This window comes from Linepithema humile, chromosome 4, assembly GCF_040581485.1.
Source record: "Linepithema humile isolate Giens D197 chromosome 4, Lhum_UNIL_v1.0, whole genome shotgun sequence".
In the NCBI taxonomy this organism is placed as follows: Eukaryota; Metazoa; Arthropoda; class Insecta; order Hymenoptera; family Formicidae; genus Linepithema; species Linepithema humile.
The window spans coordinates 7,145,747-7,162,924 of NC_090131.1; the positions used below are offsets into that span (position 1 = coordinate 7,145,747).

At 36.5% G+C, this 17,178-nt stretch overlaps 2 protein-coding genes across 6 annotated transcripts; one reads left to right on the forward strand and one right to left on the reverse strand.

The window, feature by feature from the left end:
* Positions 1-561: 561 nt before the first annotated feature.
* On the reverse strand, positions 562-6,220 carry LOC105677688 (embryonic polarity protein dorsal-like). The gene is made up of 12 exons (XM_067353721.1): positions 5,941-6,220; positions 5,675-5,851; positions 5,549-5,603; positions 5,250-5,422; positions 4,933-5,176; positions 4,728-4,862; positions 4,450-4,637; positions 4,153-4,294; positions 2,451-2,571; positions 2,134-2,378; positions 1,922-2,046; positions 562-1,834 (listed from the first exon to the last, which is right to left on the reverse strand). The coding sequence occupies exons 3-11, from the start codon at positions 5,601-5,603 to the stop codon at positions 1,922-1,924; spliced, it is 1,428 nt and encodes a 475-aa protein (XP_067209822.1). The 5' UTR covers positions 5,675-5,851; positions 5,941-6,220; the 3' UTR covers positions 562-1,834.
* A 3,320-nt stretch (positions 6,221-9,540) lies between these two features.
* On the forward strand, positions 9,541-16,864 carry LOC105677775 (uncharacterized). 5 transcript variants are annotated; one of them, XM_012376618.2, is made up of 11 exons: positions 9,548-10,069; positions 10,143-10,187; positions 10,265-10,423; positions 10,765-10,890; positions 11,586-11,737; positions 11,812-11,925; positions 12,098-12,158; positions 12,242-12,531; positions 12,618-12,749; positions 12,816-13,037; positions 13,111-16,864. In XM_012376618.2, exons 3-11 carry the CDS (start codon positions 10,302-10,304, stop codon positions 14,226-14,228), a joined length of 2,337 nt encoding a protein of 778 aa, XP_012232041.1. In that variant the 5' UTR covers positions 9,548-10,069; positions 10,143-10,187; positions 10,265-10,301; the 3' UTR covers positions 14,229-16,864. The 5 variants fall into 5 exon arrangements, with proteins under 5 accessions (XP_012232044.1, XP_012232041.1, XP_012232043.1 ...); XM_012376620.2 differs by lacking the exon at positions 10,143-10,187 and having other exon boundaries at positions 9,548-9,985; XM_012376616.2 differs by lacking the exon at positions 10,143-10,187 and having other exon boundaries at positions 9,549-10,069.
* Positions 16,865-17,178: the final 314 nt, after the last annotated feature.

Consider the following 17,178-nt stretch of genomic DNA (forward strand, 5'->3'; position numbering starts at 1 on the left):
TTCTTCACATTGTCTTGTGAAGCGAAATGTTTCTCTCCCCGCTCATACGTTACATCAGTATGCTTGCATAATGTATTGTCATCCCGATGCGAATACATTTGTGCAATACGCGGACGGTGTATATGCACTGAGAGAATGATTGTAAAGTAATATATTATACGAAAGCTGGATATATGTATATGTAAATGCCAACATTTTTACACGAGATAATCCGAGCGTTCACTGCCGACTTTTTCATGCTAAGAGTATAAGAGGAGTACCGCTGCTTATCGATCGACGTTATGTAAATATACAGCTGTAACTGTAAATATGCACTTTTGTTGTATCTTAAACAGCATATTAAGTGATCGTAAAACGATTCGACGCAGTAAGGATCACACAATGCACGTATGTATCATTTTACTATCTTCTTAATTCATCACTGCGCATATAATTCCCACACGATGTCTGTGACGATGATTTACATCAAAGATATTTTTACGCATGACATTACTGTATAAAAGCAACAATAAAGTGGCAAGATTTATACGAAATGTGAGACTGTTGAAGCCAAAACACCGCTTGTGTATTTGTAACAACTTTATTTACACATATGGCAGATTATAAGGTACAGTTCTTAGGTGTAAGATATTGTTCTTTGTAATATATCCATCACACTACGATAATAAATTACCTGGGGTAATTATAAAAATACATTTTACATTACAGTGTCGTACTATGACTACAACATATAGCGTATATATTACTTAAATTAATAAAATTGTTCGATAGAGTAGGAAGTTGCATGTTTCCCTCTAACTGTAAATATCATCTTCAAACGAAGCTCTTGCAAAATGTAAAAAAGAAACGTCTGGCCGGAGCGTTCATTAAAACTCTTCATTGTGTTGATTTCACTATCTTCTTAATGCACGCTTACTGTTATTTATAGATATAATATTCATATTATAAATGTATAGTTATATATAGACGTATAATTTTATAAAAACATAACGGTGCATAAAAGTGAAGTAACGATACATGCGTAAAAACGTGAGAAATTGCATACATATACATTAATCTAACGATTTACAGTTAGCCTGCAAACGCGCGCTTCACAAAGAGTACACTCGAACACAATCACCGACGATTATTATTGCGGAATGCAATTCCTCGTAAAGAGTATATCATACGCACGAAAAACATAAGCTAAAAACATGAACTTTGATCACAGTCGGTTATCTCAATAATTTATCTCAAACGCCTCGATCTGTAACGCCGACAAATAAATATTGTAACTCGCACTAATATCAGTTTCACATTGAATAATTCATCTTGCGTAGATAATAAGGCCGCAATATGCATGTGTCTGATTAGATAAATCCTGTTTCACATCACAAGCAACAAGATTCTCTTTTTTGTGCCCATTATCGTTTATGCATCTTTGAAATAAAAAGTAGGCATAAATGGATTTAATACGTTGAAATGAGATATAAAATAGTGAGCGCCGAAGCAAATGTACGTTTTTTCTTATACGCTCTTATTTAAACTTGGAATATTCTCTGAATTTATTCTTTGTGAGAAATAGCGCAGTTGATTCCTGAAGGCGGTGAAGAAAGCACGTGTGATGTATTGATAAAGAAGCTACACTCTGAGCTTCCCGGCTGCAGCTTCTTTATGATCCAGTATTAGCCAGTAACAGATAAGTCATTCAATCGAGTCTTCAGTTGTAATTCTCTCGATTAAGTTTGAGTGTTCGAAGAATCTCTTAGCTTATCCTTCTGATGCACTCAATCATGTTGTTTCTCTCTTTGCTCACTGCTCGCTTCGGGTTAAAGTCAGCAAAAATTAATCTTTACTGTAATATAAAAAATCACAGCTGCATAAACGACATTTGTGCACTATCGTATGTATAATTTATAAAGTAAAATACTTGTGTGCTCACTTATACAGAGATAGATATGGATAATCCGGAGAGATTTGCGGACAGGTTTGCTTCGAAATCTGTGAGATCGGCTGAATTAACATTCACATCGAAATCGTCTAAAATGTCCGAGATTTCGGCAGAGCCTGGAAGATTCGCACAGAACAGTATGAATAATCAATTGCATGAACTGTATAAATATTTTAAATTATACAATATCTAGAAAAATTCACCAAAAATGTTTCCCAGCTCCACTGCCCGATTTTCCGGCGTCACTCTGGTCAAGTTTCGTTCCAGCTGGTGCGACTGATCTGATACGTATTCAATTGATTGCAGGTGCGTTGTTGCCGGTGTGTTTGGCTGCGGCATCATTGGATGAATAATTGATTGATGCTGCTGCTGGATGGGAGATAATGTGCAGAAGTTGCTCCAGTCGACGTCCATAGGAGACGGTGTTCGTTCTGGAGATGCTCGAGGTCTGAAATAGCACAAGTCGATAAGTATAGATATTCGAAATTTTATCTGTATTAATCTCGAACTGTTAATTTACCTTAGTGTTTGCAGGCCGAATTCTGAGTTCTCTAATCTTAGAAAAGAACTCTCTGCACTTGTACTGGGGCCGCCGATTGGCAATAATCGGTCGGGTGAATAGGCTTCGAAGAAAGACTGATCTGTCAGTTTTGACGTTTCCACAAGAATATGTAATTGGTGTACGTATTTTTTATTATTTGAGAAAAAAATAAACCTCTTCAGGCAAGCATGACGTGGCAATAAAATTAGCGACAAACATGCATTAAGAATAGATGAGAAAATTCTCAATGATAAAGCGTGATTTGTCGCATACACATGCAATTTTACATATTTTCACCTCAAGCTGAATTCTGAAAAAAAGTTATTTTTTTACACTACGTAAACAAATCTAGTCTAATTGAATCGTGAAAAATTTGTACATCAACATTGTTGTATCATACTTGAGTCTGCGACACTTGTCAGAGTAAATTTTTATCTGAAACTAATTGCACGGGAGCCGAGAATAAATAGACATACTTCTTTTTGCATCACGAAATGGCTATACGTATATAGATGTATTACCATATTTAATTTGTACAACATATAAATATATTTATCTGTCATTGCGAAGGAAGCAGCTTATAAAAATTATATTACCATACATTTGCTGTATGTGCGTTTATATATATATATATATATATTGCTGATTTCTCAAGTATATTATTGCACAAGAGCAGCGCACTCGCGTCGTGCAAAACTTTATCTTCTAAATACTTATTGTCACGCATTGACTAGAGATAATTATTACATCGAACTTCTTTCCCGTAAGACACAAAGATGCATACTTTCTACGCGAAATCATCACCGTGTAAATATCTGTGTAAATAGAAAAATAGAATATCTCAAATACAAAATTCAAGTATAAAATACATATTTAAAAAAGTACAAAACAAGATTCCTTATTAATATATGAAAATATATGCGCAATGCTTTTATAATGAAATAGTTGATAATCGATAAGCTTCCCTTTGCACTATGAAAATTGCTCAATAATTTTTCTTTTTTAAATTTGCTGAAATATCAAAGCAAAATTGTATGCTCAATGCATAAAGCTTGTATAAAGAAAGTTTTCAAAACCGCATATTGTATCTTCAAGATGTAAAGAGATTGAATTAATTAGGTGATTAATGTATGATGAGTTAAGAACAATCGAATATGACTGACTGCTTAAAAGGTTACATAGTAATTTGTACAAATATTGCAGCTATATACAGCTTTGCATGTACCGGTATTAAAGTTTCCTTAACAAATTTACGATATCTGTCATAAATATACCAAATAAGCCTGCTAAAAGTGCATAAAAATTTTCACAAATTTCATCGTACACTTTTCCTTCCACACAGAGTGTACAGGAAATATTATCCTTGTTATTCTTGTAATTTAAGACGGCATTTCTCGCGGTGTTGTCCACATTCTGTGCATAATTCATCATCGCCTTTAAACCGTTACACAAGTTAACGATATTTTACACTGTAACAAGTTCAAGCATTCAAAGCATGTAATGCAGAGATTTTGTTGTTCGATCTTTTCGCGTCAAATTCGTTATTATTGAACTCGTCGATGTTACGAGGAAACTTTGAAACTGCTGCACTGATAAGAAGATTCTCCGTAGAGAAGTAAATCTTTGCAATCTGCCTTCTTTCTCGCGAAAGCTTTCAGCAAAGACCGGAAAGCAGGTTTACCTGAACCGAGAGGTAACATCTGAAACGGTCGCGGTTCGCTCGTAGCATTATCCGATGGCCTTTGCAGCTGGATGTATATCTGCACCGGACGTATTACCACTTCCCGTGAGTGATATTTTGGTGTTTTGAATGCAATAGCCACCTACAAAGAACAACGTTGTCATGATCATAAAGCGTGTTCCCATTTTCAGAGCGTTGTATAATTATTTGTTCATTACTTATACTTATTATATTTTACTGACTGACTTTACCAATAGAATTTGCTAGTTAATTAATTAATCGAACAATTATACTCACTTGTCTATGTACATACTGGACATTACCGAATCCTTTCCAAATCAATTTTTCGTCCCTCTTCTCGAAAAATATCACTTTTATATCTTCCTTGACAACTTTATCACAAAGTAAAACCATATCCAGCCCACCAGCAACCGATGCGCTACAATGACTCAGTTTACAAATTACAAGATCTGGCATTACGGTCCCTGGAACATATATATTGTAAGTAAAAATTTTATCTTAAACGCAAGAAATATTCCGAAATAATACGTAATATATTTTTATGATAAACGTACTTGAATTATAAATAGGATCAGACACAATAGGCTGTAATGGTTTGTTAAATTTTCCTTTCTGCGAGCCTTCCAAGAATACTTGGAAACATAATCTCACCACACTGAGATCTATATTATTAGGATGTTTGAAGCCAGCTGCAATGATTAAAATCTTCATAATCGGTTGATCCAAATTGGCAGAGAATTAGGAAGCAAAATTACATACTTCCAAACGGGTCCACTCGTAATTCCTGACGCTCTTTGAGAGCATTTTTGATGCCCATTCTTGTTACACATTGAATGCTTAGATTCGAGAAAGTCACAACCATGTTACCTGCCGGAACTTCTACTGTACAAACACCCTGCTGGCATACTTTCTTGTTGATAAGATTGTGAGGGTGAGGTCTGTATGGTGCATCCTTTGTCACACAGGACACAAGCACCATAGCACATCCTTTACAGCCCACAATCTACAGGAAAAGAAATATAGTGTTAGTATACAGAAAGACTTGCGAAAAGTTGCTGAACGTAACTGTGACTCACTCGTATACTAGGATAGATTTTGTTTCTTGATGTATAGTTGACTCCAGGAATGCTACCAGCTGGGCCTTCAGACTCATAGCGAAATCGAAACTTACTGGTAGGCTGCTCTAAAATCTGAACATACTGTTGAACATGTTTGCCGTTCATCGCTATAGTGGCCGTAGGAACAGGATCTGTGGTTCGAATGGCATCAATTGAAAGCAATATTCGTTAGACAAGCTATGTCGCATATCAAGACACTCAAATATACATCGGATACTTATTAATATCACTTATATTAATATTTCCATCGCTCATACCATTGCACTGTTCCATGACTGTATATATTTGGTTTATATATTGTGCTTCATCCATCTGTAAAATATAACGACACGAACGAAGTGAAAAAGAAGGAAACAAGAGATCGCGTGCTGCACAAAACTTACCGAGAGAAACTGGAGATGCTTTTGGACTTAGCACTGCTTACTCTCGCACTGTGTGCGACGTGTTGTCCGTGTCAACGGAATCGTGACGGCGACGAGGAAAAAGAGCAGCGAAGCGATCCTGTACAAGGTCCTTTCCTTGCGATGCAGGCGAGCAGGCAGAAAAAACAGGCGGCCTCGCTACACAGAAATTACGTGCTTTTGTTACAACGTGTTATTGCTGATGTCACGCGCGATTACGTTCGACGATTCTGCGAGTGTCAACTAACTCAGACTGATTGGCTCTGGCCGACGTACCGGAGCAGTGTTACAATGTTTATCATCTGCCATTCTTGTCGGCAGTTTCCACGCACACAATCGAAGCGGCCGTGTACACGTGCTGCGCAGAGCGTTTTGCGCGCTCGGCGCGTTCTTCGGGAATTCCACCGATAAGATGCTCGTAAGGTCGGGCAACTTAGTTATATCTCGACCAATTTACGTTAACACATTGTTGACCACGAGTATACTCGTGTTTTCGTACACAAGCGTTGTTGACCGGCCACGAGTATACTTGTATTTTATTCCGGCTATTTATAAAAATAGCCGGTGACACACGTCAGTTTTTGCATAAAATTGCCGGTCAACAGTGTGTTAAAACATTTATAAGTGACGTAAAGTTCTACGCATAATAGAGAAAATATTAGGAAGAACAATTTGGAATTATTTTATTTCATACAAAGAAATGGATTATTTCTAATTTTTATTTCCTAATTCATTAAGCGTTAATCCATTTCATTTTCTTACTTTGAAATGAAATAATTTCAAATTCCTATTCCTAATGCTTAATATTTATTTCTATTTTTAATACGCTTTCTATTGTCTGTGGGGACTTCCGTCACTTATAAAATATTAAAGCAAACTGGATATAACAGGATATGATTGATCTGTTGCTCTCCATCCTATAATAAGCACTTTAATCGATAGAAATCCCGCAATATGCGTAGTAACAGAACGGGTCGCATCTGCGAGCGATCACGCGATTTTAGTTTTACGATCCTTTCCTCAAACGTGAATTCCTCAAAAATGGTAACAGGTACAAATTTCTTTCCCATCTCATTCAATAGGACTTTTCAAGACCTTTGAACGAGACCTATGTTTGCCTACCAACGTTGCAACAATGTCCTCTTGTTCTCAGCCGTCCGTTGCCTTTTACATTGTTTCGCTCTGTTTCTCTCTTCATTTTTCAGACGCTTGCGACTACCTGCCGCTTGTGATGGAGCATTCAGGGAAAAGAATGTACCATTCAAATCTACAAAAATAAAATCGTGTTAATAATTTAGTCATAAACATAGTGTAAATACTAGATAAAATTTTTTTAATGAGATATAAATTAATATATGTACATATATGTGCATAGAGGATATTGTATTTTGTAAAGATAACAGTCTTTTGAAAATACTTGAAATCTACAATAGAGAAAATAGATGCTTATAAATGTTTGAATTCTGCACAATTCTTGCTTTTTATATTCCTAATTTTATTTAGATTAATCTTTTAATTTTTAATGCTATTGATTTACCTATGCATTTGTCTTTTTCCATATAATTGTCCTACAGATTGTAAAGTAAAATTCCTGAAATTTGTACTCAAATTTCTGAATGGCAATATCTCTGGTCACCATCATTGTCAATATTAAAACTGATAGCAGCATCTGCAATATGATGCAGTATAATATATACATATAATATAGACATATAAATATTTATTTTGATATATATTAAACTATACAAATAAATTAAATATAAAATAAAGAAATAACAAAATTTACATTTTTTATTAAAATATAAAGTATTCTTATATGATTCAATAGTTTATTTAATTTCTTTTCTCTTTCTTTTTTTGAACAGTACGTGTTATGTTAGACTCTTAGTCTTAGCTTTATGACTAATTTGCTATTGATAAGAAGTAATTATGATGAAATCTACATTCATTTCCTTGATTACTTACTTGATTTGTTGCTACTTCTGACTAATACCTAAATATAAACTTGGTTGCTTGATTTCGTTCTTTATTGTTTATTTCTACAGAGACACAAAAATTAATCTTTTTAAACATTCTAAACATTATAATAATAATGTGTAATTGTATAAAAATACTTGATGTATAAAATGCAAGACATATGCAACTTGTGTGTAAAATATTGGCATAAATATTAAAAACAGAAGCACTTACTTGCATGCTGCCTGAACTATAATATTGATAAAATATTTTTGCAGCTCATGCAAAATACTCGTTGTTTGTATAACAGTGGCAAAAGACAACAATTTTATCAAAACTTTATCTTGCAATACAAGACGTCGTGGCGAGTACGATGGAAGAAATAGCGAAACATCTTTCTACACATGAATTAACCGCGACTCATTTTCGCGATGCAATCGTCGCTTCATTATTCTCTTCGCTAAAATCGTCAACATTCAAGCAATATTAATTAACAAACAAGAACAGGCGGCCACAGTAATGCCAAAACGTAGACGCGATCCCGCGTAGACCATAATAGCAGGAATAACACGCAATCAAGGACCGTATATGTTTGCTCTACGTTACAGCCGTTTGGTCTCAGATAGTAGAAGAGAAGAGTAGATATTCCGTTTTCTTCCTCATTTTCATCAAACCGATAATCGTTATTGATCGCTATTGATTTTCATCAATAACGAAAATGACGTTCGCTATTTTTCTTCGATTAACGCGTTGAAGATGAAAATTCGGATCTTTATAAATATTTAATTATTACTTTACTTCTAATTAATTTTTACAATTTTATTAACATTAATAAATTTTAAGAAAATAAAACGAAGCGATAAAAACCATTTCAGAATTGTATAAGCACTTTAATGCTGTGAGAACTAATTGAGATATAATTAAATATCGTATAATTATCTAATCGAAGCTAGAAACTCAACTTTTTTAATATTTAATTAATAAATTATTAATAATTTGCATTTTCAATTTTACAACACAAAAGACACCTTCCAGAAATCTTGAAAAAGGTGTATAAATTATTTAAGAATTTTATCAGCACTCTAACATCGTTAAAAGTAACCTAGAAGTGAAAATAAGTATGCAAAGAAAGTAAGATTACCCGTTGAAACGGCCCGAAACGCTCCATTTTAGCTGGGATTTTACAAATTTGCTACCAGGAACGCATGATAATATAAGAGCTCTCTCGAATAGACGGAGGTGTGTCCTAGCAGTCCCAGAGCTCGGCAGAGGAGAGCTAAGTAGTGGGGAGCTCTCTTTGGATTGGCTGTTACCTTGCATGGCTGCCATATGGAGGAGTGACTACCGCCGATTCGGGGCCTCTGTTAATTGGCTGTTGCCGTGGCTGCTATGTAATGGCTTCCACGGCAACAGCCAATTAAAAGAGGCCCCGAATCGGCGGTAGTCACTCCTCCATATGGCAGCCATGCAAGGTAACAGCCAATCCAAAGAGGGCTCCCCACTACCTAGCTCCCCTCTGCCGAGCTCTGGGACCGCTAGGACACACCTCCGTCTATTCGAGAGAGCTCTTATATTATCATGCGTTCCTGGTAGCAAATTCGTAAAATCCCAGCTAAAATGGAAGCGTTTCAGGTCGTTCCAACGAGTAATCTTAACCTCTCTACGCGTGCCTATTTTCGCTTCTAGACTACTTTTGACAATGTTAGGATACTAATAAAATCCTGAAATAATTCATAAGTCTTTTTTAAGATTTTTGGAAGATTTTTTTGTAAAATAAATTATAATAAAATAAATTGTAATAAAATTTTTTGTCGTAAAATAAAATTTAAAATACGCGTCGCGTAATACATTCATATCCAGCACCGCGCGAATCTCGCCAATCGTTGACGCACATTGACAAGTGACAGTTGGTGATAGTTTGCCGCTTTTGGCGAAGTGAAAGGATCGTGAATCGCGAATCAAATCGCTTTATTCGCGAACGATCTCGCGTTTGTATAACATAACGGCGCGTGCATCATAAGAATTCGTGTGCATTTCACGCAATTGCATTCGACAAAGTAAAAGTGCGCGCGCGCTGTGCGAGATGCGTAACGCGGGTGTGCGAATTGTATCTGCGGCTTGATTAGCGCCCGTCTCTTCGTCTTTTTCCTTGCTCCGAAAAACTGGTGGGAAAACGAACAGCACGGACGACGTAGAACGAGCAGTTCAGGCGGATCCGCAAAGTGAGGTTCACCGAAAAATGACCTGACGAAGAGGTGAGACCATCACAAGCAGCAAGAAAATCCTATTTGCGATCGATGCCTATGCAAATCGCATTTCGGAACAGCCTCGGTTTGAGTACGGATCTATTTTTTTCAACGGCATTATACAACGTAGTTATCTTACGAGGAGAGATTCAGAGGAGAAAAGGTTCTAAGAAAGGTATAGCTAAAAGAAACGAATCTCGTGTTGATTGCCGTCAAAAATCAATCAATTTTTTTTTATTTTACTCAAGATGAACCGAAGTGATAGGCAAATGCGCACAATTAGCGCACTCTGGGTGTGTTCCGTGCTTTTAAGGTTATGTCACGCGCGATGGACTGACAGCCAGTGTTCTCATTCACTTGGATTTTTCAGGGATACGAGAGCACGCGTCCAGCGAGAAGCCGATAACATGATACGCCCTTTCTTCGAGGAAGAGGATGCCTTGTGTTACTGGGTTGTCGGCGGCGCCCTGCTGTCGTTCCTCGGCCTCACCGCAGCCTGCATCTGCAGCTGTCGGCGGAACGAAAATAAGTGAGCGCCAAAGAGAGATCTGATTGTGATTTAATGTGATAGCTTTGAGATTTAACATCACTTAGTACAATCTTAAATTTAAGATAGATTTTGATGCTGTTAATAATTTCTTGCATTATTATGATTATTAGTTATTAGGACAATAGTTTTGTTTTTAATATTGTCGTTGTTGTGTAAATTGAAATTGTGTTTTATGATAATTGATAGATTTTGATTTTTCTGCATTGCATGCATATGTCAAATCATTTTTTTATTGATGCATTTTATTGTGAATTGTGGATTATAATGCAGTCACTTTTTTACATTATGTTTGTTGTACATTTGTAATCATATTATGACAGGAATGAATTTCTGGGACTCGCTGGTATGGTAACACTGAATAATTCCGAAACAGATGGTTTCAACAGAATTCCAACATTGGATGTAGCCCAAGTTGTTACACAGGATGCCAGCGATGGTGGAAAAAGGTTTCTACCTCAAAAGTGACTTGGCTGCATGCAATCTTATCTAACAAATATATATTTTAAGCCCAATTACTCCCTTGAGCATTCTGGATAATTTGTTGCTGCTACTATTGCTTTAAATACTATGGGCACATGCTTGTCTCTATTGAAAAAGTGTTTTTAAACCAGAAACAATTACTCATACAAAACTGTAGAAAATTGATTGAGTGATCAATTATTTTATTTGATTATATAAATTTTTAATACGGATTAATCACTTTATCTTGTAATTTTGCAGTAATTTATATTATAATTTATTTTTATAATCTATATTATTTTTTAACTACTTGTAACAATCTCATTTTACTCAAATATAACTAATGCTACATTGCCCTGCAGCATGTAAATAATATCCAAAATATTTTAATATTATCCAATTAACTCTAAAATTTTCCATACACATATCTTTTTTACAATTAATTTCAAAATGTGTATCATTTAACATACATTTTTACATTACACATTTTATATCAAATATTAGTAAGAACATTAATTAATCTAATTACCATTAATATTAATTGGAATATGATTCATGTACAAAAATATCCTGGTATGTCATATAACATGTCGCAAACATACTAACCTTGTAATTTAATATCATCTACTAACTTATCTTGCTGATATACATTTTTCTTTTATCGAAGATTTTATTTATACAGGACTACAAGTGCCAACAGAAGTCTTCCAGATATACCCAAAGACAAGAGCAGAGAACATGAGGATTTGGTGGATTCAGTAGCTCAAGATATTTATGAGACCACTGAGCCTATGGGAGATCATTCAGAACTGTATGCTACAGTTCAGGATGCAGGTAACGTTACTACATAAAGTACTAGAAATATAATAAAAGTAGTTTATTTTATTTCATTTTTCATGACTTTTCAGCGCAGGAACAGATATCTGACAGGGAAGGACACCCGGAAGTCACTCAGCAAGGTTCTTTGACGCAAGACACATCTCATCAATATGCGAGATTCGCATCTCCTATCTCTGACAATGGTAAGTAAATCGTTAAAAAAATTTGGGCGCGATTAGGCGTTCTTTGGCTATTGAGAATATTGAAGGACGCCTGATTGCGTTCAAATTTTTATTTGCTTTTAGGAATTATTTGGGTAAAATTTTATGTTCTTTTGCGCGTTGCGAAGTAATTAATAAAGTGTTTGTATTTTAGTTGAACATCCTTATGCACAACTTCAGAACATTCAGAAGACTGAGACTAGTCAAGTAAATAGGTACTGTCCCTCGATAATTTCTATTTTATCTCTCACAGAGAATACTTACGTAGTATATTTATTTCTCTGTGTCCGTTTTGCAGAAGTAGTGTTAACCAAATCGCAAACATCGAAAAACCGTCAACATCGATGGGTCAACCGAGCGGAAATCCGATCGCACCGCCGAGAACCCGTCGCTCGTCCTCGTACAACTCGCTTCTCAACTCAGAGTCGCATTGCGACATCCAAGCTGCCAACGCTATCTCCGGTGGTGTGCAGGCCAATCAAGATTTGCCGTATATGACACCACCGCTCGTAATGCTACTGCCGCACCCACCGCAGCATCAGCCCAGCAGCTCGCAACAGCACTTCAGCGGAGACTCCCAAGATTCGAGTAATTGTTTCGTTCTTTCGTCTCTTTACGAAATACATTTATCGAATAGCGAATAACGGCTTGCATTGTTGTTTCTTTGAATGTAGAAGGATACACGAGCATAAGTGTGAGGGAACCGTTAGCCAATATAATCGCACAGACCAAAGCAGCCTACAGACAGAATCAATCCGCTCGACCGATCACCGATCCCCATTATGCCACCGTTTCTGACGATTCAGGTGAATAAACGTCAAACATCGTAATTGAGTATACGAAAGGCTCACACACAATTTGTCGTTGCACAGATGAAATGTACGCCGCGATCGACGAGCAGGATAAAATATATACCAGCGGCAGCGAGACCTACGCGCAGATTCAACCGATGACATCAGAAGTACAAAGGCCAGCGCAACACGAGCAGACTGTGTTCTGCCAGCCTCCTTCACGCGCGGAGGAGATGCATCCCGCGCCACAGCCGCCCAGCGTTGACAGTCTGCGTCATGTTGCGCATGCCCATTCTAGACAAGGTAACAAATTTTACCATTCTTTAAAATTATTAATCGTTTCGAATAAGTTCTGATTGTCGAATACGATTTCCAGCATCATCGTCGAGTGCCAATAGTTCTATTATCAATCCCGGCTCACCCAAGCCCGAGAAACGCCAAGCAAATTCCCCGCTGCCGCCGCCGCCCGAAGCGACCGCGGAGGGCTACGCGTCCGTCGACAAGAGGGGCAAGGGCGACGACAGGTCGAGATCCTCGCTGTCGGTGGGTAAGTCACTCGAGGATATGTATGCGAAGGTGATGAAGAAGAAGAGGGAGGTGGAGGAACAGCAGAAGGGAGTGGACGACGCGCATCCGCCGAGCTCCAACACCTTGCATCCCGATGCGAACGCTTGTCGGAAGCTGAGCCTAATTGAGATCAGCCGGGCGTCGTGGTGCAGTCACGAATCCGTGGAAATACAGAAGAAGGAGCCCGACGCCGCGCATCACCCGGCGGCGAGCGGCGCAGTCGCGAGCAACTTTCACGACGAGAACGACACCGGCGGCATCTCGAGGCTGTTGCCGAAAGCAGACGCGGACGCTCTCCTGCCGCGCTTAGAACTCGATCACGGATACGAGGCCGTTAATTCCGGCAGCGGGAAGCGGAACTCCGCGACGAGAGGCGCCGCGAACACGTCCGATCCGAATTACGAGATGCTGCGCCCGCAGTGCTCGCGCGAGGACGATTATCCGAGCGACTCCACATCGGCGCGGAGCAGCACGGACGCGTACTCGGTGCCGTTCAAGCATAGGCAGGTGAGCAACGCGAGCAGCGAGGACCCCGGTTACGAGAAGGTGCGACTGCGACGGCGCATCGAGCTGGATCAGGACACGGACTCCGAGCCGAACTACGAAAGCATGCCGCACGATCCGGGCGAGCCGAACTACGCGTCCGTCTGCCGGCCCGGCGACAGCGACACGGATCCGAATTACGAGTCCGTGAACCACGGCGATCCGAACTACGAGAGCGTGAAATACATGAGCGTGATGCGGAGCGAGGAACCGCCCTACGAGCAGGTGAACAACTTCCCGCCGGACGTGAACACCGACGGCTACGAGAAGGTGAAGGTGAAGAAGACGACGAACGCTGATTACGAGAGGATAAATCCGAACAATTCGACGGAACGGATCAGCAACGGTGGCGACACCGACGACGAGCAGTACGTTCAGGTGTAACGTTTTCCGACGGGGCGCAACGACGTAACGATCGAACTGTTTGCCGCCCCTGCAGTACAATCTCAAGCTCGCGCCAAGTCGAGGAAATTCGACCTCGCGACGCGACGAGCGGCCTGTAGTGTAAGAGAAACGCGCGACAAGTTTCGTCGATATCAGTACGATAATGAGGACAAGACTGACGAAGACAGACAGTGAGAGTAAGCTTATGGATAAGGAGAGAGAGAGAGAGGTCCGTGTATTATTTTTTCAATTGCAAACGGACGCATTCGGCATTAGGCAATACGGCAGTAGGAGCCGTAATTCGAGCAGTTACCGCTAAACGAGTCAAAACGAATGCTTCTAACGTGAAAGTGTTTGATTAGTATTATATTCGGGATGTCGTCCGTGCGAACTGAAGCTTAAAAAGGAGCTATTATTGTCTGTCTTTAATAAACAAATTCGAGCATTTACACCGTAAACTAGGACGCCGCGTAGCGACACTATTTGACGATGCAATTAAAGTAACGCTTCTTGAACATAAATCCAGCTGATACAGTTAAGAATGGCATGTAACGCATATTTATTTTTATTCTCTCACTGAAAGCAACGAGTTATTTTTTTTACAAATTGTACCATTTTTCGGAGAAACACGCTCATTGGTTTCGTTTACACTTTTTAATGTGTATGTATTTACGACTGATAACTCGTACACAACGTGTACGAATAAAAATATATTTTAGAGAGCTATTATTTATTACGATGTCATTTATGCAAAGTGCTGTATCAGCCAATATCATGCTGTACTATTATTATCTTTATTACTCATTGAATTTCTATTTCTCAAAATCAATATAACAAATAATAGAGAAGATATAGATTGAAATTAATGATAAAGATGGCAATAAGAGTCAGATACGCTCCGAATTTAAATTGGAGCGTTAAAGTAATAAACTATTATATAATATAATATTGTATACGTATATCATAATTAATATATATATAGTACAGTAATATAATTTACAATTATACAAATATGTATATATAATAGCTTATTGTTCTTATTGCCTCTTTTATCATTTTGCCTTTAAAGAACCATATTTGTATTAACCAAGTATAAATTAAAATTGTAATCAAAGCTGTCATATGTATCGCACAAGAAAATGATTAATATTATAAATTTATTTTTAATATCAGCTGGTCTGCTATTTTTTTTTTATTAATTATCATAGAATGTATTATTTATATATTATATATATTATATATATATATATTATATATTATATATGTATATATATATATAGTATCTAACAACGTAATTGAATTTAGATATTTTATTTCTAGCGTTGGTTTTTACTTGCCAAAATACTATGTATTACGATATCAAACGTAATGCGATATGTATTTGTCATATGTATACGAATATTAATTGAGTACATTTTATGATATTTTTTACTAATTTCATAGCGACGTAATTTTATCATTATTGAAGAGAAAACACATTAAGAAAAGAAAATTTAAAGCGATATGCAATAAAGCTGCAAAATTATATTTCTAATTTTGACGAATATAGAAATTGATATTGAATCTTTATATAAAAAGTACGAAATAATATAAGTGGTTATAGCTTTTCTTTTTTTTCGCTCTTTCTTCTTGTATAAAGAAAGCTGCTTATTTTTTTTGAAGAACAATTGAACGAAAGAACAAATATTTACGCCTAATAATTAATAAATAGATGAGTTATATATTTAACTAAGTTATTAAGAAATTCGAGTCTTAATACAAATGTTGGAGTATCAATCATGACAAGTTATCATTTAACGAGGAAACATGGAAATATCTAAAAGAATAAAAAAAAAAACCAACATTAAGATTATAGAAACAAAGATTTAAAAGCAGCACGATAATTTTCTTATATTATTTATTAGTTATTTATCGTCGAATTATATTCCAAACACGCAATTAAGAACGTCCATTTTCGATATCATCTTAAAATGAGAATAGAAATATACTGCATAAGTGAGTGTTTACTATTCATTTCACAAAAGTATTTCAAAAAAACAATATTGTTTTATATAAATGAATTGGACAAATCTCTTTAGCTTTAATTTTTGTGAACATTTTTAAATTTCAAAAATGATAAATTTTGTCTACTGAAAAATGACATTTTTGAAGAAAATAAAATAAGACGCTTCTATATGTTTCCTTATACAAGTAATACATTACAACGAATTATGTTTTGTATAATTTTTTTTATACGATTATAAGCATGTTTAGAAACAATTTGGAATAATTTTTCCGCTTGCTTTTGCTTAGAAAACAAGCGAAACGTTTTCGAGATATATTGTCAAGCTACAATTCCTAAACAATGTAGATATACTCTGTATATAGTAGAGTTCCTTTTATACATTGTTAAAGATAATACTACGTGTACATAAAGGCCCTATTTTAATGATGCAGTTATCAAAATCAATGAAAAATTTTTCGTCTAACACACCATCCACCTAATATAATTTTTTAAGTATAAATTTCTTAAAAACATGCGACATTACCGCTGAGAAAATTCAAAGCTCAAAATTTAATTACAGCTGTATGTATATATTTCTTTGTATTTTTATGAAATTCAAAAACTTTTGTACAATAAAAACCGTTTTTAGAAATGTTTGTTTCATTCAAGCATCAATCTCTCTGAGCGAGCTACATTGCATTATTAACTTTAAGTAAAGCAATAAAAAATACAAAACAAGGTAATATATTCATTCCTGGATGCAGTTTTTAAATCTGCAAATTTAAATTGCAAAAATGTATATTTCCATAAATCGGCATGAAGAGAAAATTATAATCAAATTAAAGACACAAGTTTGCATTGCAAAAAATGCAATTGCAAGAATCTCAAGTCTCCGAAATTGTAAAAATGTAATGTTGATTTTACGATTTTCTGTCATATTAGGGCTGCAAACAAAGTAACGAGTGA

What these genes read in the sequence shown, in the direction of transcription:
- LOC105677775 (XM_012376618.2), top strand. Translation starts at nt 10,302, where the DNA reads ATGATACGCCCTTTCTTCGAGGAAGAGGATGCCTTGTGTTACTGGGTT. An exon ending in TGCTACAGTTCAGGATGCAG is followed by an intron (nt 11,738 to 11,811) that starts GTAACGTTACTA and finishes ATGACTTTTCAG; the next exon opens with CGCAGGAACAGATATCTGAC. An exon ending in ATCTCCTATCTCTGACAATG is followed by an intron (nt 11,926 to 12,097) that starts GTAAGTAAATCG and finishes TTTGTATTTTAG; the next exon opens with TTGAACATCCTTATGCACAA.
- LOC105677688 (XM_067353721.1), bottom strand. Translation starts at nt 5,603, where the DNA reads ATGGATGAAGCACAATATATAAACCAAATATATACAGTCATGGAACAG. An exon ending in AAATCTATCCTAGTATACGA is followed by an intron (nt 5,177 to 5,249) that starts GTGAGTCACAGT and finishes CTTTTCCTGTAG; the next exon opens with ATTGTGGGCTGTAAAGGATG. An exon ending in ACGAGTGGACCCGTTTGGAA is followed by an intron (nt 4,863 to 4,932) that starts GTATGTAATTTT and finishes TAATCATTGCAG; the next exon opens with CTGGCTTCAAACATCCTAAT.